The sequence below is a fragment of the Neophocaena asiaeorientalis genome, unplaced genomic scaffold (assembly GCF_003031525.2).
Source record: "Neophocaena asiaeorientalis asiaeorientalis breed wild unplaced genomic scaffold, Neophocaena_asiaeorientalis_V1.1 scaffold90, whole genome shotgun sequence".
NCBI classification, from domain to species: Eukaryota; Metazoa; Chordata; class Mammalia; order Artiodactyla; family Phocoenidae; genus Neophocaena; species Neophocaena asiaeorientalis.
Genome location: NW_020172445.1, coordinates 1,727,416 through 1,748,380, shown reverse-complemented (window position 1 = coordinate 1,748,380; position 20,965 = coordinate 1,727,416). Strand labels below are relative to the sequence as shown.

Genomic DNA, 20,965 nt, shown 5'->3' with positions numbered 1-20,965 from the left:
TGGGCGCGCGCGCGCGCACACACACACACACACACACACACACACACACACACACACACCATTCTAAAGATCCCCTGAGGAGTCCGTGAGCTGAGAGAACGCCAGGCCCCTGGTGCACAGCTGAGCCCTTCTGACTCTCCCGAACAAGTCGCTCCCCTGGACGCTGCGAGTGACTCACCTGAACCCGGACTTGCTCTACTACGTTCAATTCTTCCAGCGTCAGTGGATGCTCCGGGTCATTGATGGAGCGAATCAGATGTGGCAAGTGAAGGAAAGGGGACTCTGCGCCTCTGCCCACTCAGAACCCCCCCCCGGGATTGCCCGGCCCTACTACAGCTCCACCGACTACTGGACATCACTTCATCCCACCACCTCCCAGGCCCCCGCGAACCCGCCCGCGCCCGGCAGCGGCGGATATCGAAGATCTCGCGCGCGTCGATGCTGTCTGGAACCTGCTCGTCCTCCTCGCCCGCGGTCACTGGCCGCTCCCCAGAGCGCTCGTAGATGAGGGGGTTAGCGTTCTCGAGGAGGCCGCCCCCCATCCCGCCGCCGCCCACCATCGCGGAACTGCTGCCGGCAACTGCAGGCGGGCGCTTCCGCTCCTACGGTGCATTTCCGGGGAACGGGAAGGGGGCGTGGCGTGGCGTGGCGACGGGCTAACGCGAGGGACACCCGGCCCTGCTGGTATGCCGCCTGCGGTCTGGGTGGGGCGGCTGCCTCCGCGCGCTCTCTACGCGGATCCGAGAAAATGCCGAGCGCTCCAACAAAGACACAGAAAAGGGACCACGGTGTGCGAACCGGGAGGGTTCCTGGCGGCGCAGGCCAAGGCTGGGGCACTAAAGACCCGTCTTGAGATTGAGCCAGGCGTACCGTCAGGCATCACTTCCTCCGAGAGGCCTGCCCCTTAGGCTGGGCGGGCGCCCAGAGTTGCCTCTGTCCTGGCACGGTTCACTGCGTTTCGGAACTTCCCAGTGACGCACCTGCAGCCCCCGCTGCACCTTGGGCCTGGGAGTGCTCTCCCGGTTCCCAGCGTGCGGCCCTGAAGACGTTCTTCAAATGTTTGTCCAATGGATAAAGGACCGTGACCTCGATTTTGACGGGAGGTGGGGACAGGGAAAGACACGGGGTGGGGTTGAGGGTGTCCTTAAGATGAGTGCCACAATCAGGTGTGCATTTCAGAAGGCCGGCCTTTGCCGAGTAGGGAGGAGGGCCCACAGAGACCCTCAGACCAGGGACAATAGGGGGATGAAGGCGGACCCAGGAAATCGATCCCCGAAAGCAAGGAGGAGTTTTTGGAATGAAGGGCCTTCAGACTTCCCTGCCTTTACTCGGGCAGTTCCTTTCACTCTGAACGAAGGTCGTTTTTATTCATCTGTCTATGGGAATCCTGATCGTGCACCTCGTCAAGGAAGCTCTCCTCGTTTCCCCAATCACAGATTATTGCTCCCTCTCTCTCCCCCTCGGAACACACTTGTCGGGCCTGTGACTATAAGGACACTGAGCACAGGTTTGTGGAGAGGGTTCTTGGTATTGCGGAGGGGCTGCAGAAGCCTCAAGGTCCCTGCGGAGGAGGCCCAAGAGGACAGAGGGGAAGTGGCTGTGCTAGCCCCTACCTGCCACTGGCCTTTACCCGTTCTGTCCTGCTTTCCTGCCAAACCCGTCTTTCCCCGCCTACTCCCTTCCCAGTACAAAGTCCAGGCCTGGGCGAGACACTCAATCGTCGACGGCTGGATGCGTCCCTGCGCAGCCTCTTGGTGAAAAGCAGCATGTCCGTCGATAGTGCAGAAAAGACCTGTGAGCCCACGATGCAGCTGGACCGACTTCGCAAGCGGCTGAGAGCCGTGGCCTTCGGGGTCCTGCTTCTCCTTGTCCCGGGCCAGGGTGAGGCTCCGACGCAGGGCGGCAGGTACCGGGGTAGGATTTGCCAAATTCTGCAGAGGCAGGACCTGAGGCTGCGGGAGGAAAGGCGTCCGGGAGGTGGGAGCCGGTGGAGAGTTCCAGCACCAGAACCGTGTGAGGGATACGACGCCATCTCTGCGCCCCCTGAGGCGCAGAGAGAGTTTGGGCTGCCCCAAGTCGCACTACCCCAAGGCGCAAGCAGGCCCTAGGGGCTCTGAGCATCGCTGGGGCTGGGGAGTTATTTGGGACATTTCCCTGCGACTGTTTGTGGTGGAGCTGGTGCTGACGGGGGTAATAACAGCAATAATTATACCTTCCCGCCGCCATTTGGCTCGGCCCTTGGCCAGAGGGGTGTCCTGACACCCACTGATCCCCTCTCCACAGGAGCCCTGGGCAAGGTTACTGGCTAAGCTTACAGAAGCCCCCATCCCCAGCCACCACATCCTACTATCAGACTTCCACGTGCTTCTCTTCACCCCATGCACCCACCCCGAATGAGGGCAGGTCTTGACCTCCAGGGCAAAGGTGATCTCTCTTTGTGCCAGCCCTTACTGGTAGCCTTTATAGGTTACACTATGTGGGCACGGCACCTGGGCACAGCTCCAGCTCCTGTGCCCCCTCTTTTAAAAAAATTTTTTTTTATTTATTTGGCTGCACCAGGTCTTAGTTGCAGCACGCTGGATCTTCATTGCCGCGTGCAGGATCTTCCTTGCAGCATGCGGGATCTTTAGTTGCAGCACGTGGGATCTTTTAGTTGCAGCATGTGGGATCTAGTTCCCTGACCAGGGATCGAACCCACACCCCCCACCTTGGGAGTGTGGAGTCTTAACCACTGGGCCACTAGGGAAGTCCCCTGCGCTCCTCTTGAAGGGCGTGATCCTCTAATCCAAACGGGCTCTGCCTGTGGGACCTGATTATCCTCTCCCTTCCCAGTCGAATCTGCCTGGGTAGCGTCCACACTCAGGACTACCCCGAGGCCCAACCCATCGTGCTTCTGCCCTTACCCCTTGCTCACCAGGCTCTAAGAGGTCACTGGAACCTTCCAGCACCACGATCTGCGAGGCCTCGCTGATGCCTCTTTCTAAAAATGTTGCTATGTTGGATGGGACCCACTTTCAGAAAAGAAGAACTGGCAAGCACAGATGATGGGTCTGACCCTCTCCTTTCCCACCCAGTCCTGGCTTATAGGCAGGGACCATCTAGGTCCCCAGGGCCTTCCACACACTAACCAGGAGTTTACCCAAGAATGGATGTGTGCATGCATCCTTGGTTTTCACCCAAATGGTCACACATTGTCTCCCTTTTTGGTCCCTGGCTTTTCCACTTCCTGACACAGGGAGTGACCTCTCCACATGCCCACATGGTAGAACTTATTCATACTGTTTAATGAAAGGGCTTCTCTTCAAGGAGGAAGCATCCTTGATGTAACTAGCCTCTGCTCAGGAACATATTAGCAGGTTTTGTCTTTTGCTACAACAAACATCAAGCATTAAAGGTCGGTGGAGGCAGTGAATTACATGGGCAGACGTTACATCCCACAAAGGACTTATGTAGACAGCGTGTTCCTCGGGAGAAGGATGAATCTTCTGACTTGGAAAGGCATTGTTCAGTTGCCCTCTGTGGAGCATGTGAATAGCTGCTAACTTCGGCCTCACCCACACCAGGTGTCGTCAGGTGCATTCATCCACGTTAATCTAATGGGTGTAGGGTAATATAGTTCCATAAGGATGTTTTTTTTTTTGTTTTCTTTCTTTTTTTTTTACTTTTTATTATGAAACCAGGCTCAAATCTGCCAAATTCTGCAGAAGCAGAGCCTGAGCCTGCAGGAGGAAAGGCGCCAAGGAGGTGGGAGCCAGTGGAGATAACACCAGGGGAATTGGGAGCCTGACTGGATACCTCCCTGCGCCCTGAGGCACAGAGAGGGTCAGGACTGCCCGAGGTCACACAGCACCTCAGGGCTCCTCATCTGAGGTAGCGAGAATAATATAACAAACTCAGTGTACCATGATCTACCTTTAACGTTATCAAGACCTGGGCAACTTAGTTTTGTCTGGATTATCACCTCTCCTTTGCACCATTATTTGAAGCAAATCCCAGACATCATATCACCTGTAATTTTTTTTTTTTTTTTTTGCGGTACGCGGGCCTCTCACTGTTGTGGCCTCTCCCGTTGCGGAGCACAGGCTCCGGACCACAGGCTCAGCGGCCATGGCTCACGGGCCCAGCCGTTCCGCGGCATGTGGGATCTTCCCGGACCGGGGCACGAACCTGTGTCCCCTGCATCAGCAGGCGGACTCTCAACCACTGTGCCACCAGGGAAGGCCCTCACCTGTAATTTTTTTTATCATGTCCTACTAAAAGAAAATATATGTCTCATAATTTCTTAATGTAATCAAACATCTAGTCAAATATTCTTATTTCATATTATCTCATGATATTTATGACTTTTTTAAAACCATGATTTAAACAAAGTTCTTTAAACATTAGTAGATGTGCTTTTTTTAATAACAGATTTGAGATATAATTCACATGGCATAACTTTTACCCATTTAAAGTGGTTTTTAGTATAGTCACAGAGTTTACCACATCAATTCCTCTTTCCCCAACATTTCTGTCTCTATGAATACACCAATTCTGGAAGTATAAATGAAATAATCCAATATGTGGCCCTTTGTGACTGGCTTTTTTCACTTAGCGTATTTTCAAGTTTCATCCGTATTGTAGCATGTTTGGTACTTCTTTTTATTGCTGAATAATATTCCATTGTATAGATATGGTACATCTTATCAATCCATTTATCAGTTGATGGACATTTGGATTGTTTCCACTTTTTGGCTATTATAAATAATCCTGCTATGAACACTCATACACAAGTTTTTTTGTGGACATATGTTTTCAATTCTCTTGGGTTTATACCTAGGAGTGGGATTGCTGGGTCCTGTGGTAACTCTATATTTAACCTTTTTTAAAAATAATTAATTAATTAATTAATTTTTGGCTGTGTTGGGTCTTCGTTGCTGTGCGCGAGCTTTGTCTAGTTGTGGCGAACAGGGGCTACTCTTTGTTGCGGTGCAGTGGCTTCTCTTGTTGCGGAGCACGGGCTCTAGGTGCGCGGGCTTCAGTAGTTGTGGCATACGGGCTTAGTAGTTGTGGTGCACGGGCTTAGTTGCTCTGTGGCATGTGGGATCTTCCCGGACCAGGGCTCGAACCCGTGTCCCCTGCGTTGGGAGGCAGATTCTTAACCACTGCGCCACCAGGGAAGTCCTATGTTTAACCTTTTGAAAAACTGCCAGGGTGTTTTCCAAAGCACCTGCACCATTCTCCCTTCCCACCGGCAATATACAAAGGTTCCAGTTTTTCCACGTCCTTTCCAATATTTATTATTATCTATCTTTTTGAAGTATTTCATGAGTCTCTTTCAATCTTCAGATTCCTCCTCTGCCTCTCTTTTATTTTTCTTGTAATTTTGTTGCTGTGTTGAAGAAACCAGTTTGTTCTGGAGAGTATCCCAGAGTTTGAGGGTTTTTTTGTTTTTGTTTTTCCTGAAGTATAGTTGATTTATAATGTTGTGTTAGTTTCAGGCGTACAGTAAAGTGGTTCAGTTATATATATTATATATTCAGAATGTTTTCCCTTATAGATTATTACAAGATATTGAGTATAACTCCCTGTGCTATACAATAGGTCCTTGTTGGTTATTTTATATATAGTACTGTGTTTGTGTTAATCCCCAAATCCTAATTTATCCCTCCCCGCTTTGTCGCTTTGGTAACCATAAGTTTGTTTTCTATGTCTGTGGGTCACTGTTTTGTAAATAAGTTCATCTGTATCATTTTTTTAGATTACACATATAACAGAGTTTGGGTCTTGCTGATTACATCCCTAGGGTGTCTTTTAACTGTTTCTCTGTCCCCTGTATGCCTGTAAACTTGTATTTATGTTCCAGAGGCTTGATCAGATTCAGATTTTAGGTTTTGCTTTGTTTTGTTTGGGGACAAGACTACTTCATATGTGGTGCAGTGGACTTCCAACAGAAAACATAGAATGTCTGATTGTCTTGCTTTTTCTGTGACAAAATAAGTTGTTGACATCACAGTCAGATTTCAATGTGCATTTCTCTTAGCATGAGTGAGATGAACATCTCCTCATTGTGTAAGAGCCATTTACTGATATTCCTTATTCTGTCTGAAAATATTCTTTCACCAAATATGCGTAGCTGGCATATTTCTTATTCATTTATAGAAATTCTTTATCTATTAAGAATATCAGCTCTGGGCTTCCCTGGTGGCACAGTGGTTAAGAATCCACCTGGCAGTGCAGGGGACACGGGTTCGACCCCTGGTCCGGGAAGATCCCACATGCCATAGAGCAAGTAAGCCCGTGTGCCACAACTACTGAGCCTGCACTCTAGAGCCCGCAAGCCACAACTACTGAAGCCCGTGCACCCAGAGCCTGTGCTCTGCAACAAGAGAAGCCACCGCAATGAGAAGCCCGCGCATCGCAATGAAGAGTAGCCCCCGCTCGCCACAACTAGAGAAAGCCCGCACGCAGCAACAAAGACTCAACACAGCAAAAAATAAATAAATAAAATAAATAAATTTTAAAAACAAAAATAATAATATCAGCTTTTTCTCTGTTAGGGGACTTTCAATCTCTTTCTGCCTCCCTGATCCCCATAGCAGGGCGGGCTGTGCTTTTTATGTTCTAGACACAGCTGCCCTTCTCTTTGTAGTTCTCCTCATACTATCACTCTTTGTTTGGAGGATACTTTCTTTATGTCATTCTTGCCACCTAGAGTGTGAGATCCTTAAGGACAGGAATCTTGTCTGTCCGATTCCCACAGTTCTCCTACTGCCTCCTAGGACCTGGCACACAGTGAGTAGAAAGGACACTCTCACTCCATCAAGCTCATTTGTGACTATTTGTTTGAGGCTAAACTATGGGGCTAAACCATGGTGCTGAGCCCCAAGGAGCCTCAGTGAGCATGGTGGAAAAGGCTGGGGCAGTGAAGGCAGTTGGGGGTGGGGGGCGCAGAGTTACAGGCAGGAAATCTGTAAAGCAAGTGTTGGTAGATCAGTGTCCCTTGAGCTGAGCTGAGGACAGGAAGGAGGTGGCGACATCAGCAGTCTGGGAGGGCGGCTAAATGGGGAGACCCAACCCTGATGTCCATCTCTCTGCCCACAGGCCAGGACTCTTCCAGCCCCGTGCGGACCACGCACACGGGCCAGGTGCGGGGGAGCCTCGTCCATGTGAAGAACACTGATGTGGGGATCCACACCTTCTTGGGAATTCCCTTCGCCAAGCCACCTCTAGGGCTGTTGCGGTTTGCGCCCCCGGAGCCCCCGGAATCTTGGAGTGGTGTAAAGGATGGGACCTCCCACCCAGCCAAGTAAGCAGGGGGTCCAGGGAACTCTAAGCCCTGGGATAGAGGGTACTCTGAGCTCTGGGCCAGGCTGCAGTTGTCATTTCATGTCATTTCAAAACAGCCAGTTTTCCCTCTGAGTTTGGTGGATTTTCACATGCATTTTTCTGATAAGCATGCAGGGGCTTGAAAGGGTGAAGTAACTTTCCCAGACTGAGGGCTTAGCACTCAAAGAGCATTAGCTCCACAAGCTGAAGGGACAAGCAGAGACACACAACTCCCTAGGTTCTAGTTGTGACAGGTGATCTCTGCCACCAGAGGAGGTATCTCTGGGAGAGGTTTGAACCTCGTAGGAGCTCCTGACTCTAGCAGCAGACACTAGATCCCTGAGGAGCAGAAGACCCCGCTCTGCACAGTCACTGTGCCAACCGACAGGGCCAGATGCCGTTGACCAAGGGGTGTGTATATGTTCTTGAAACTGGAAACTGTGGGAGTGATGAGGTTCCCTGAGAGTCTGACTTGGGATGAGGGATGTCCCACTGCCCTTCTCATGAGAAATTAATCCATTCCTTTTGGCAGCACATGTATACAGGCTACTCCCCTGTTCCAGGTCTGCCTGAGTACAGTGATATGGTGGTGAATGTCAACACATGCAACCAATCGTTCTCATAGAGACCCTCCAGAGTCAAGATTTCTCAACCTCAGGAGGATTGATATCCAAGGCCCTCATAAGCTTGAGGCCTCCTGGAAGACTAGGCTCCATCCCAGCTTCCCCAGAGTCTGTGGCCTGTAGCTTGGTGCAAAGGGGCTTTAGGGAGGGATCACATGTGCGTGAGGTATCAGAGGAAGTGGGACTAAGGGTAGTTGGGAGCATATCTGGGCCCAGGATCTGGTTATGGCCACTGCATGGCCCCAGGACTGACTGCCTGCCACGGTCACCAGGTGTCTGCAGGACTTTGCTAGCATGAAAGGACTGACTCTGAAACTACTGAATGTGACCCTGCCTTCTACCTCCATGTCTGAAGACTGCCTGTACCTCAACATCTACACACCTGCCCATTCCCATGAGGGCTCTAAGCTGCCTGTGAGTGCCAGGCCACAGCTGGCTAAGGGGTGGGAGGACATTTCTTCCGCAGAAGATTGAAAAGAACAAGATCAGCCTGGGCCCCACTGCAGTGTGGACCCTGTTAAGAAGCTTCTTACTATCAGATCCAAGAGAGTATTTCTTACCCAGCATGGGTGGCTGATACCTGGGCACAGGGTCACAGAACCTGGCTGCTCCCAGACGTCAGAAACTGTGGCCCTGGTAGGGACCCAGGACCTATACCCAACCAACTCATACCCAGGACCCACTCAGGTGCTGAGGGATGCACTTTGCGGTGGCCGGAGACCCCAGCCATGGATTATCTGTTGGGCCAATGAGAATAGAGCACACTTGTAATTAATGTGCGTGCATGTGGGGTGATCAGAGAGACATCCCTTTTCTTTCCATGTCAGAGAGGGTTCTGGGAGAAATGGAGCCGGGCTTCGGTATGTGGGACGGGCCCCAAAGTGTGGGAGGCCCGGTTTTCCTGATAGAACTTGGGTTGCCTTCAGCCTAGGTCATGAAGACACCACTTTGTCTTGCTGGAGTTCTGTCCGTGTGGCTAGGAGGACAGAGCCAAAGTGGTGGTTAGTTTAGGTAGCAGCACTGATGGGGTTTAGGCTTGGTGGGAGCCATATGGTGTCTGTGCCTTGGATTCGCCAGGTGATGGTGTGGATCCACGGTGGTGGGTTTGTCATGGGCATGGCTTCCACGTATGACGGCTCTGCTCTGGCGGCCTTCGAGGACGTGGTGGTGGTCGTTATCCAGTACCGCCTGGGTTTGCTGGGCTTCTTCAGGTGAGACTGGGGCTGGGCTCGGCAACACAGGCTGATGGAGCCAGGACAGTCCCATGACCCTCATCCCTGCCACCTCTTAGCACTGGAGACAAACACGCAACTGGCAACTGGGGCTACCTGGATCAAGTGGCCGCACTACGCTGGGTCCAGCAGAATATCATCTACTTTGGAGGCGACCCTGACCATGTCACCATTTTTGGCGCGTCTGCGGGTGGCATGAGCGTGTCTTTGCATGTTGTGTCCCCCATGTCCAAAGGACTCTTCCACTGTGCCATCATGGAGAGTGGTGTGGCCCTGCTGCCCAGCTTCACCGCCAACTCATCTGACGTGGTCTCCACAGTGAGTGCCCCCAACCGTGGGAAGCCCAGACCTGCTGCCCCATCTCTTACCTCTCAGCCTCCATTACTCTGTCTGTTAAATGGGGATAACAAGGACTCCCCTGCCATCAGAGGACCTTGGAAACAGCCACCTATGTGGGGATTGTTCAAGGGTCAGAATTCACAGACCTCTGTCAGTGCAGAGGCTGAGTACATTCTGTGGCCCACAAGACTGCTGCACTGGGAGCCCCCATCATAGGCAGGACCATATAGGCAGGTGGGATGGCCCCCCTGGCAGAGTCCTCTGAGCATCAGGGAAGTTGGAACAATTTCAAAACTGTAGGAATCCATTCACAATACTCTGTGAGATTTGGGGTACACCTGCCTCCAGTTGGGGCACTGGGCAAACCTCTCTCCCCTACCTGGAAGCATGAGCCAGCCGCTGCCTGGTCTCTTTACAGGTGGTGGCCAACCTGTCTGCCTGTGGCCAGGTTGACTCAGAGGCCCTGGTGGACTGCCTGCGGCACAAGAGTGAAGAGGAGATTCTGGCCATCAACAAGGTTTGACTGATGGACATGGCTGTGGAGGGAAGGGTCCAGTAGGTGTGGGGCAGGCAAGCCTGGGTGCCCTTCATCCTCCCTGGGCAAGTTACTGTAGCTCCTCACCTTGGTGTCCTCACAGCCCTGGATGGGAAATCGAGGCCAGGCCATGCTGAGGCAGGTATAGGACCTGCTGGGGTGGGTGTGAGCATTCCGGGACGAGCCAAGAAGGGGTGGAAGATGTCTGCGGCATCAGAGATTGTCTGCAACCTGACCTTGAGTGTCCCTTAGCCCTTCAGCATCATCCCTGGCCTGGTGGACGGGATCTTCCTGCCCAAGCACCCCCAGGAGCTGCTGGCCTCTGCCGACTTGCACCCTGTCCCCAGCATCATTGGTGTAAACAACGATGAATACAGTTGGATCATCCCCTCGGTGAGGCCCACTCCCAAGCCTCCAGGTGCGGGGGAGCCCATCCAGTGGGAAGGCCTCAGGGCTTCGTAGCTCCAGGCCCATCGTATCTCCAACTCGATACTCCCCCACCACCCAGTTCATGAACAATTCTGACGCCCAGAAGGAAATGGACAGAGAGACCATAAAGGATGGCTTGCAGAAAATATCAAAAATGATGGTGAGGTTCCTGGGGACCTGCCCACATGGGGAGGGGGCTCCTTTCCTCTCCCAAGGCACGGGAAACCCAGCCCCCAGATATCCTGTGCATGCAGCACCCCTCGCCCAGAGCTTGGCCCCTTTCCCCGATTCCCTATCCCATCCCAGGATCCGTCTCCCGGTCCTGCCTCTGCTGCGTCCTGGCCCTGCCAGCCTGCCTAACCTGCCTCTTCCTGATCCCCTGGCGCAGATGATGCCGCCTGAGTTTGGTGACCTGTTGATGGAGGAGTACATAGGGGACAGTGAGGACCCCCAGACCCTCCGAATCCAGTTCCATGAGATCCTGGGGGACTGCATCTTTGTGATCCCTGCACTCCAAGTAGCAAAGTTGCAGTGTGAGTACATCTGCACTAAGGGCAGACTGGCTAGGGGGCCACTCAGAGCTGCAGGTGCCAGATGAGGTCTACTGGTGTCCAAATAGACCATGTCTATTTATTGGTGCCTGGCACTTGATATCCTTCATTGTGGTAAATCCTCATGGCTAGTCTAAGAGACAGACATTTACCCCATTTTACGGAGGAGGAAACAGGTTCAGTGACCTTCAGTGACTTGTCTAAAACCATAGCCTAGGAAGTTCCAAGGCCACAATTTGAACCCAGGCCCTTCCCACTGCCCTTGCTCTAGCCTGGGGCTCCTCCACCCCATTGTCCAGATTCCAACCAGCTTTGGACTTAGCTATGTCATCACCATGGGTGATGCAAGAAAGCCCCAGGTGAGGGGCCGCCAGGTCACGGCCCGTCTTCCGCACCTCCCCAGGTTCCTACGCCCCTGTCTACTTCTACGAGTTCCAGCATCAGCCGAGCTTCTTCAGGGATTTCAGGCCGAGCTATGTGAGGGCAGACCATGGAGATGAGGTTCACTTCATCTTCAGAAGTCCTTTGGGGAGCAGCCACAGTGAGTCTTCCTAGGTGGGGGTCTCTCAGAGACTCCTCATTCCCAGGATGTGGGATGGGACATTGGCTAAGACCCTGAGTGAGGGTGATTGCCCTCACTGTACAGACGAGGAAACTGAGGCTCAGCGGGAGGAGGGGATCAGGTGTCCAAGATGTGACAGCTAGAAAGATTGAGCTTGAATTGGAGTGTAATATTCTTCAGACTGGAACCCGTGCTCCCTCCACCTCTCCCCACCCTGACCTTGGGTTTCTGGCATGGGTGCAGAGGGGGTGTTTGAAAGGCCTTTCTTTCTTCCTTCCTTCCTTCCTTCCTTCCTTCCTTCCTTCCTTCCTTCCTTCCTCCCTCCCTCCCTCCCTCCCTCCCTCTCTCTCTCTCTTTCTCTTTCTTTCTTCCTTTTTTTCTTTCTTTTCTTTCCTCCCTCCCTCCTTTCTTTCTTTCTTCCTTCCTTTCTCTCTCTCTTTCTTTCCCTCCCTTCCTTCATTCCTTGCTTTCTTTCTTTTTCATATTTCTTTCTTTCTTTCTTTCTTTCTTTTTTTGCGGTACGCGGGCCTCTCACTGTTGTGGCCTCTCCCGTTGCGGAGCACAGGCTCCGGACGCGCAGGCTCAGCAGCCATGGCTCACGGGCCCAGCCGCTCCGCGACATGTGGGATCTTCCCGGACCGGGGCACGAACCTGTGTCCCCTGCATCGGCAGGCGGACTCTCAACCACTGCGCCACCAGGGAAGCCCCATATTTATTTCTTAAATGGCCTTCTGCTGTCAGAAGATGGGAGCCTTCTGGGTCAGGGATGAGCCCAGTGTTGGGTCAGCCAGAGGCCGGGATGAATATATGGGGTTTGGGCAAGGAGAGGGCCTGGGGAGCGGGCAGAGAGCCAGGCCTTGGGATGGCAGGGAGGAGCCTGGGATGGGGTGAGGGGGAATGACCCACATGCCGGACGGAGTTGCCCTGACCTGGACGCTTGTCCTCTTGCTCTGTAGTCCAACTCACTGAGGAGGAGGAGCTGCTGAGCAGGAAGATGATGAAGTATTGGGCCAACTTTGCTCGAAATGGGTGAGATGTCACACTCCTACTTTAACCTCCACGGTGGGGAGGGCAGGGCTTGAGCCCATCCTGGGCTCCCCTTGTCTGTGGTGACTTCATTAGTGGATGTGTCCTTAATTGCATGGCAGCCCCCTCCCCAGCTCCAGGACCCTCCTGGACAGAAAGGGGCCTTATGGGTGCTGGACACTCATTCCATCTTGGGGTGACCTGGATGGGGGGTGACAGTGCTGTTATCTGCAGAGCCTCCCTCTATCAGGAAGGGACAGAGGCCGCCCTGTCCCCTGCGGAGCTGACGCTCTGGTGGGAGGTAGTTTCTTTCCTCCTTCTGGAACCCCACCCCCATTCCCCAAGCTTGTTTGGCTGCATTGCCTGATTCCAGTCACGGTGCTCTGTCTGGGCTGGGTAGGGCCCACAGTGACCTTTACACTGCCCCACGGGAGGGCATGTCTACAGGAACCCCAACGGCGAGGGTCTGCCCCACTGGCCTGTGTTCAACCAGGAGGAGCAGTACATGCAGCTGAACACGCAGCCTGCAGTGGGCCGAGCCCTGAAGGCCCACAGGCTGCAGTTCTGGACGAAGACCCTACCCCAGAAGATACGGGAGCTAATGGAGGCCAAGGAGAAGCACACAGAACTGTAACTGCCTGCATCTGGGGGGAGGGGGGTGGAGGGGTGGGCTTGAGTGTAGGTGGGGGTCTGCTGGATGTGCCCACACACACCCAGGGAGGAGCCAGTAGTTTTTTTCCTTCATTCACATAGCCATTCATTTATTCATTCATTCGTCTACCCATCCATCCATCCAGCAAACATTGAAGAACCTACTGCATGATGTTAGCTCCCAAGCCTGCCATGGGTCCTCTCTTGTTAGACACAATCCATAAACCCTCCCAGGAAGCTGGATGAGCAAACCCCAATGGAAGTTTACCTTCCTCAACACCCCACTGGGCCCTGGGCCCCATCCTCCCTTCCTCACCTCCACTCCCGCCCCACCCTCTTTCTCCTCTCCCTCTGAAGGAAGGTGCTTTGGGGCATGTCGCCCACACTTAGCTCTCAGCAAGGCCCCCATGCTTTCCATCTGTAAATGGCCAATAGGAAGCCTGGATACCAGGAGCCTGGGAGCTCTGAGATCTCAGCCCCACTGAGGCTCCCAACTACTAAGAATATAAGTGTCCCTGTCCCCACTCATTGTCCCCTAGATTAAGTGTTGTCTATCATTGACATTTAAACAACCTACTCATTCACTTATCAGTGTCCCACGGAGGTAACTGACCCCATTTTTTGTAGGAACTCAGAGTGGGCTTGTCCATGGGTCCCTGGAGCCTGGACCAGCTGCCCACTGGCCAGGAGAAGCAGGCAGGTTCCTCAGTCACTGCCTCCGGAAGTTTGTCTTCATTCTCAGTGGCTCTGCAGACACTGTAGGGCCCAAGCTTTACATGACTGTAGCACATCCATGAAGATGTTTATCTGTGGGATGTTTCCTGGAAGTAGGATTGAGGGGTCAGAAGATCCAGGCATATCTAGGGGAAGAGACTCCTGTTGGCTGGCTCCCAAGGGCCTCTTCATCCAGGGAGGTCTCCTCTTGCCTTTTAGAATTCCCCTTGCTACCCTGCCCCCCTCCCCCACCCCCTCTGCTGAGCATCGCCCAACTCACCAATTCAATGTGGGTATCCACGTGATTAGTTTTCCTACTTATCTCATTGTTTTCCCCAAACTTTTATTCCCCCTGCACCATCTCCAGCCCACAAAAAAACCCTATCTTACATTTTATCTCAACATGCAGAGATACCAATTATGTTCACTCTGCCTGTTTGTGCAACCAAAGCACTTTCTCTCTATTATTAAGAAGCTGTATCCCTCTTCTCATAGATCCAGGACTCCCTATCTCTGACCCTCTGGGCACCAGGTTTCCCAGGAGGAAGGTCCCCCTTCTTTCTGCCCCACCATAGAGCCTCCTCAAGTTGGGCTTGAAGGCTGGAGATTCCTGCATTGCCAACTATGGCCACCAGATGGCAGACAAGCATAACCTTAAGCTTGAGATGACCAACTCTGGAGCCGGAAGGAGCTTTCCTTCTAAAGAACTCTGCCTGGTGCTAATGCTTCCGCCACCCCCGCATCCTCAAAGCATTTGTTGAGCACCTATGGCATGCATGCCTCTGTTTTTCAGTCCTGCATATGCACAGTATACTTCCCAAAAGTGGATTCCCAGAACTAGTTTTTAGGACTAGTTTTAGTTAATCTTTTTTTTTTAACAGCTTTATTGTGGAATAATTTACATACAATCAAATTCACCCATTTTTGGTGTACAGTTTGATAAATTGGGATAAATGTATAAGACATACAACCACCATCACATCAAGTTTTAGGATGCATCCACTGCTCAGAAAAGTTCCTTTAGGGACTTCCCTAGTGGTCCAGTTGTTAGGACTTCACCTTCTAATGCGAGGGGTGTGGGTTTGATCCCTGGTCGGGGAGCTGGGATCCCACATGCTTCGTGGCCAAAAAGCCAAAGCATAAAATAGAGGCAATATTGTAACAAATTCAATAAAGACTTTAAAAATGATCCACATCAAAAAAAAATCTTAAAAAAAAAAAAAGTTCCTTTACGCCACTTTGCACTGCCCTGACCCTGGTCCCTCACAACCACTAAATCGCTTTCTGTTGCTATAGTTTGCCTTTTCTAAAATGTCATAGAAGTGAAATCATTCTTTTACCAGCTTCTGTCTCTTAGCATAATGTTTTTGAGATTCAACTAGTAGTTCTCTTTTCTTGCTGAATAGTATTCCATATATGACATGCCACCTTTTATCCGTTCATCCATTGATGGACATCTGAGTGATTTCTATTTTTCGGCTATTTTCAGTAAAGTTGCTATGAACGTTTTCAGATAGTCCTTGTGTGGACGTATGCTTTCATTTTGTAAGTAGTGAATAGCTAAGGGTGGAATTGCAGGGTCATGTGGAGAGTGTGTGCTTAACTTTTAAAGAAGGTGCCCAACTGCCTTCCAATTGACTGCCCCATTTCTGCACGCCCACCGGCCCTATAGGTGGGGTCCGATTGTTCCAGACCCTCGCCAACACTTGGTCTTATCAGTCTTTTACATTTGATTAATTTAATGGGTATGTAGTGGCATCTCATTGTGGTTGGTTACCTGCCTCTCTCTCTCTCTTTCTCAGTCTCTCTCTTTCTCATGAGGCCCTGAATGTACCTATGTGTCAAGGTTATGGGAGAGGGAACAGCCCCACCAGGGAGCCTTCCAACCAAAGAGGATTCAGGAAGCTGCACTGGTTATTTCTGGCAGAAGTTTGATCCTCCGGCTCTCCAACTCGAGGTGCCAGCTGGAACCCCAGGAGAGGATCTGGCACCTAGTCCAGGCATGACCCTCACCCTGTCCCTCATTGAATCAGCACATCCAACCGTTTGAATCAGCAAGTATTTGCCAGTGCCTCATACTCTCCACCCATCCCCCCACCTCCCACTCCCAGCCAGCCATGTTCCTGACACTGAGGCCCAGAGGTATGTCCTGCCCCGCCTTGGAGTGGGAGTCTCCCAAGCCAGCAGAGAGACAGACACCCTGAGAGACCCTGTCCTGACACAAGAACAGGCTCCCATTGGCTCTGGTTTCTCACCTCGTGTTTTCACAATGTAACCTCACTTTAACCCTATGAGGTTGGTTCCTGTTATCATCACTGTTTTATAGATGACAAAACTAGGCCCAGAGCTGTGAAGTAACTTGTATTAGGTCACACAGCTGCCACTTGGGAGAGCCAGGATTTGAGTGCAGGAGGTCTGGCTCTTAAGTCACATCTTCCCTGCATTTGGAATGGGATTCGAGTTGTTAATAGCAGTCTTCCTGCCCCCTTTCCTCCATCATCCCTACCCCGGGTCTCAGGGCCACTGGAGGGTAGTGCCCTGCTTCTGCCCTGTCATTTGAGGGTCCTCCAAGAGAGCAGGCCTACCTGAGAGTCACCCCCAACATACACCCTGGGTATCCTCAGTCCTCGGGCCCCTTGGCAGAGCTGCTCAGGCCCAAGGTGCTGAGGCTCTATAACGGCATCATCCAACCACTGTGGAAAAGAGCTTGTTTGTTTTTCAGAACATTAAACACAGAATTACCATATGACCAGCAATTCCATTCCTAGCTATACAGCCAAGAGAAATGAAAGCATAGGACCACAGAGAAATGTATAAATAAATGTTTATAGCAGTATTATTCATAATAGTCAAAAGGTAGAAACAACCCAAATGCCCTTCAATGAATGAACGGATAAAAAAATTGTGGTACAGCCACAGTGAAATATTATTCGGCCATGAAAAAGGAATGAAGTACTGATACGTGCTGCAACTTAGATGAACCTCAAAAACATGGTGCTAAGTGAAAGAAGCCAGACACAAAAGGTCACATATCGTATGATTGCTTTTATGTGATACATCCAGGATAGGTAAATCCATAGAGGCAGAGAGCAGATTAATGGTTATCAGGTCATCAGGGGATGGGGGTATTGTTGTGTGAGGTGAGGGGGGTAGGGGTGGGAATGGAGAGTGACTACTTAATGGGTACAGGGTGTATTGCTGGGGAAGTGAAAGAGTTTTGTAACTAGAGAGATACAGTAGTTACACAAAATTGCAAGCACACTAAATGCCACTGAATTGTATACTTTATAATGGTTTATTGTATGTTATGTGAATTTCCATAAACTGTACATTTTTCAGCCAACTAGCTGTTTACTAAATATCCATGGTGAAAGCTTTAGCCATGGAAAGTAACTCATATACCTTATGGAGACCTCTCCATTTCTTACATGTCACCATTGGCGTAACACTTTCTGAAACTGCTCTGCCGATTTCAACTGCCACCAGCAAAGTCTACAGGTGTCTTGCTTTGTTTTGGAAGTACTGCACGGCTTGCAGGATCTTAGTTCCCCAGCCGGGGATCAAACCGATGCCCCTTGCAGTGGAAGCGTGGAGTCCTAACCACTGGACCGCCAGGGAAGTCCCTGGAGTCTACAAGTTTCATTGCAACTTTACCAGCATTTGCAGACCACAATTTTTAAATGTCAACTTTTTAAAAAAATATAAATTTATTTATTTTTGGCTGCGTTGGGTCTTCGTGGCTGTGTGCGGGCTTTCTCTAGCTGCGGCGAGCAGGGGCCACTCTTAGTTGCGGTGCGCAGGCCTCTCAATGCAGTGGCCTCTCTTGTTGCGGAGCACGGGCTCCAGGCGCGGGGGGCTTCAGCACCCGCGGCTCGCAGACTCCAGAGCGCAGGCTCAGCAGTTGTGGCGCACGGGCCCAGTTGCTCCGCGGCATGTGGGATCGTCCCAGACCAGGGATCGAACCCGTGTCCCCTGCATTGGCAGGCAGACTCTTAACCACTGCACCACCAGGGAAGCCCAAATCTCAACTTTTTTTTAAAATGTAATTTACATACCATAACATTTACCCCTTTAAAGTGTACAGTTCAGTGGTTTTTAGTATATTCACAAAGTTGTGCCACCATCACCACTATCTTAGTCCAGAACGTTTGCATCAGCATCACCCAAAAACAAGCCGGTGCCCATTAGCAGTCACTTCCCACCCCTCCCCGCACCACCACCCCCAGCCCCTGACAATCACGCATCTACTTTCTGTCAAATCTATGGATTTGCCTATTCTGGACATTTCATAGAATAGAATCATACAATATATGGGTTTGGGGGTTTTTTTTGGGGGGGTCGTTTGGTTTTTAAATATTGTTTATTTATTTTGGCTGTGCCAGGTCTTAGTTGCGGCATGCGGGATCTTTTAGTTGCGGCATGCAAACTGTTAGTTGTGGCACGCATGTAGAATCTAGTTCCCCAAGCAGGGATGGAACTGGGGACCCCTGCATTGGGGGCTCGGAGTCTCACCCACTGGACCACCAGGGAAATCCCAGTATATGGTTTTTTGTGTATGACTTCTTTCATCTAATATAATGTTTTCAAGGTTCATGTATGTTGTAACAGATATCAGTACTTCATTCCTTTCTGTGGCTGAATAGTCTACTGTATGGATATACCACATTTTGTTTATCCATCCATCACTTGATAGACAGTTGGGTTGTTTCCACATTTTTGGCTCTTATGGATTCCCCTACTAAGAACATTTATGTACCAGTTTTTGTGCAAACATATGACTTAATTTCTCTTGGTTATATACTTAGGAATGGAAACTCTGGGTCATATAACAACTCTTTGTTTCATCATTTCAGGAACTGCTGAACTGTTTTCCAAAGTAGCTGCACCATTTTATGTTCCCACCAGCAGTGTGTGAGGATTTCAATCACTCCACATCCTTGCCAATGCTTGTTAATATCTTTTGTTTTGATTGTAGTCATCCCAGTGGGTGTGAAGTGGTACCTCATTGTGGTTTTGAGTTGCACTTCCCTAGTGACTAAAATAGTGAACATCTTTTCATGCGCTTATTGGCCCTTTTTATATCTCCTTTGGAGAAATGTCTTCTGAAATCTTTTGACCATTTGGATTATTTGCCTTTTTATTGTTGAGTGGTAAAGATTTACGTATATTCTAGATGCAAGTCTCTTATCCAATATATGATTTGCAACTATTTTTCCCATTCTGTGGATTGTCTTTTCACTTTGCTGACAGTAACCTTTGCAACACAAAAATTCTTTATTTTGATGAGGTTTAATTTATTTTTTCTTTTGTTGCTTGGCCTTTTTGTGTCATATCTAAAAAATGATTGCTTAATCCAAGGTCATAAAGATTTACCTCTATGATTTCTTCTAAGAATTTTATAATTTTAACTGCTACATGAATGAATTACATTCATCTGAAGTTAATTTTTGTATATGGTATGAATTAGGGATTCTTTTGCATGTGGTTATCCAGCTGTCCCTGCATCGTTTGTTGAAAAAAACCTATTCTTTACTTATTGAACTGTCTTGGTGCCCTTACTGAAAAGCAATCGGTCATGAATGAAGGAGCTTGTTTCTGGGCTTTCAGTTCTACTCTGTTAATTTTTATGTCTATCCTTATGCTACTACCACACTATCTTGATTACTGTAGTTTTGTAGTAAGTTTTGAAATTGGGAAGTGTGAATTCCCCAGCTTTGTTCTTCTTTTTCAGGGTTGCTGTATTATTTTGCCAGAGTTGCCATAACAAAGGACCACAGTCTGGGTGACTTAAACAAGAGAAGTTAATTGTCTCACAATCCTAGAGGCTACAAGTCTGAAATCAAGGTGTTAGCAGGGTTGGTTCCTTCTGAGTGCTGTGTGAGAGAATCCATGCCTCTTTCCTAGTTTCTGGTAGCCTCACACATTCCTTGGCTTATAGATGGCATTCTCCCTCTGGCTTCACATTGTCTTCCCTCTGACGCATCTGTCTCTGTGCCCAAATTTCCCCCTTTTACAAGGACACCAGGCATATTAGACTAGGGCCCACCTCTGTAATCATCTTAATTTGACTAACGGCCTTATCTTTAAATAAGGTCACATTCTGAGGTACTGGGGGTTATGACTCCACATATATTTTGCGTGGAGACACATATCAATCCATAATAATTGTTTGGCTATTCTGGGTCCCTTGCATTTCCAAGTGAATTATGATCGGCTGGTTCATTTCTGGAAAAAAAAAAAGCAGCTGAGATTCTCATAGGGATCACACTGAATGTATAGATCAGTTTGGGAAGTATTACCATTTTAACAATATTAAGTTTTCTAACCCATGAACATGGAACATCTTTCCATTTAGTTAGGTCTTCTTTAATTTCTCTCAATTATGTTTTCTAGTTTTTAATGTACAGTATTGAACTTCTCTTATTAAATTTATTCCTAAGTATTCTATTCTTTTTGATGCTATTGTAAATGGAATGGTTTTCTTAATATCATCTTCAGATTGTTCATTGCTAGTGTATAGAAACACAATTGGTTTTTTTGTTTGTTTGTTTGTTTGTTTTGCGGTACGCGGGCATCTCACTGTTGTGGCCTCTCCCGTTGCGGAGCGCAGGCTCCGGACGCGCAGGCTCAGAGGCCATGGCTCATGGGCCCAGCCGCTCCGCGGCATGTGGGATCTTCACGGACTGGGGCACGAACCCATGTCCCCTGCATCGGCAGGCGGACCCTCAACCACTGCGCCACCAGGGAAGCCCTAGACTGCCCCTTAATGAGCACATACTCTCTGCCAGGAACTGTGTTGTGCTGAGCACTGGGACAGGCATTCATCTCCTTTGATCCTCATTACAACCCTGTGAAGTAGGGACTTTCATTATCCTCATTTTACAGATGAGGAAACTGAGGCTCCAGGTCTCATGATGGGTAAAGGGCAGAGGCAGAGCTTGAGTCAGTTGTCTGATCCCAGAGCTTCAGCTATTAAGATTGCATCGTCAGATGTG

At 50.0% G+C, this 20,965-nt stretch overlaps 2 protein-coding genes across 6 annotated transcripts in view; one reads left to right on the top strand and one right to left on the bottom strand.

Moving 5' to 3' along the window:
• The window catches only part of CIAO2B (cytosolic iron-sulfur assembly component 2B), a 2,113-nt gene extending 1,519 nt beyond the window's left edge, over positions 1-594 (bottom strand). The window contains exons 1-2 of the mRNA XM_024732586.1: positions 419-594; positions 179-258 (exon numbers count right to left, since the gene is read on the bottom strand). Of these exons, the coding sequence (XP_024588354.1) occupies positions 179-258; positions 419-560 (222 nt within the window). The 5' untranslated portion in view covers positions 561-594. The remainder of the gene's footprint in view (positions 1-178; positions 259-418) is intronic.
• Positions 595-967: 373 nt separating this feature from the next.
• On the top strand, positions 968-20,340 carry CES2 (carboxylesterase 2). Of its 5 annotated transcripts, none has more exons than XM_024732563.1 (14): positions 968-1,103; positions 1,687-1,881; positions 7,084-7,288; positions 8,204-8,345; positions 9,009-9,142; positions 9,223-9,481; positions 9,921-10,019; positions 10,290-10,430; positions 10,546-10,626; positions 10,855-10,999; positions 11,421-11,558; positions 12,536-12,608; positions 13,053-13,235; positions 15,773-16,762. In XM_024732563.1, the coding sequence occupies exons 2-14, from the start codon at positions 1,767-1,769 to the stop codon at positions 15,903-15,905; spliced, it is 1,848 nt and encodes a 615-aa protein (XP_024588331.1). In that variant the 5' UTR covers positions 968-1,103; positions 1,687-1,766; the 3' UTR covers positions 15,906-16,762. The 5 variants fall into 5 exon arrangements, 4 of the variants coding, with proteins under 4 accessions (XP_024588331.1, XP_024588322.1, XP_024588317.1 ...); XM_024732554.1 differs by lacking the exons at positions 968-1,103; positions 15,773-16,762 and adding exons at positions 1,111-1,507; positions 19,702-20,340; XM_024732549.1 differs by lacking the exon at positions 968-1,103 and adding an exon at positions 1,111-1,507.
• The last annotated feature ends 625 nt before the right edge of the window (positions 20,341-20,965 follow it).

Excerpts from the sequence above, each read along its gene's own strand:
- CES2 (XM_024732549.1), top strand. The coding sequence starts at position 1,150 with ATGAGTGCCACAATCAGGTGTGCATTTCAGAAGGCCGGCCTTTGCCGA. Across the intron at positions 1,882-7,083 it reads TCTCCTTGTCCCGGGCCAGG|GCCAGGACTCTTCCAGCCCC; the intron begins GTGAGGCTCCGA and ends CTCTGCCCACAG. Across the intron at positions 9,143-9,222 it reads GGTTTGCTGGGCTTCTTCAG|CACTGGAGACAAACACGCAA; the intron begins GTGAGACTGGGG and ends GCCACCTCTTAG.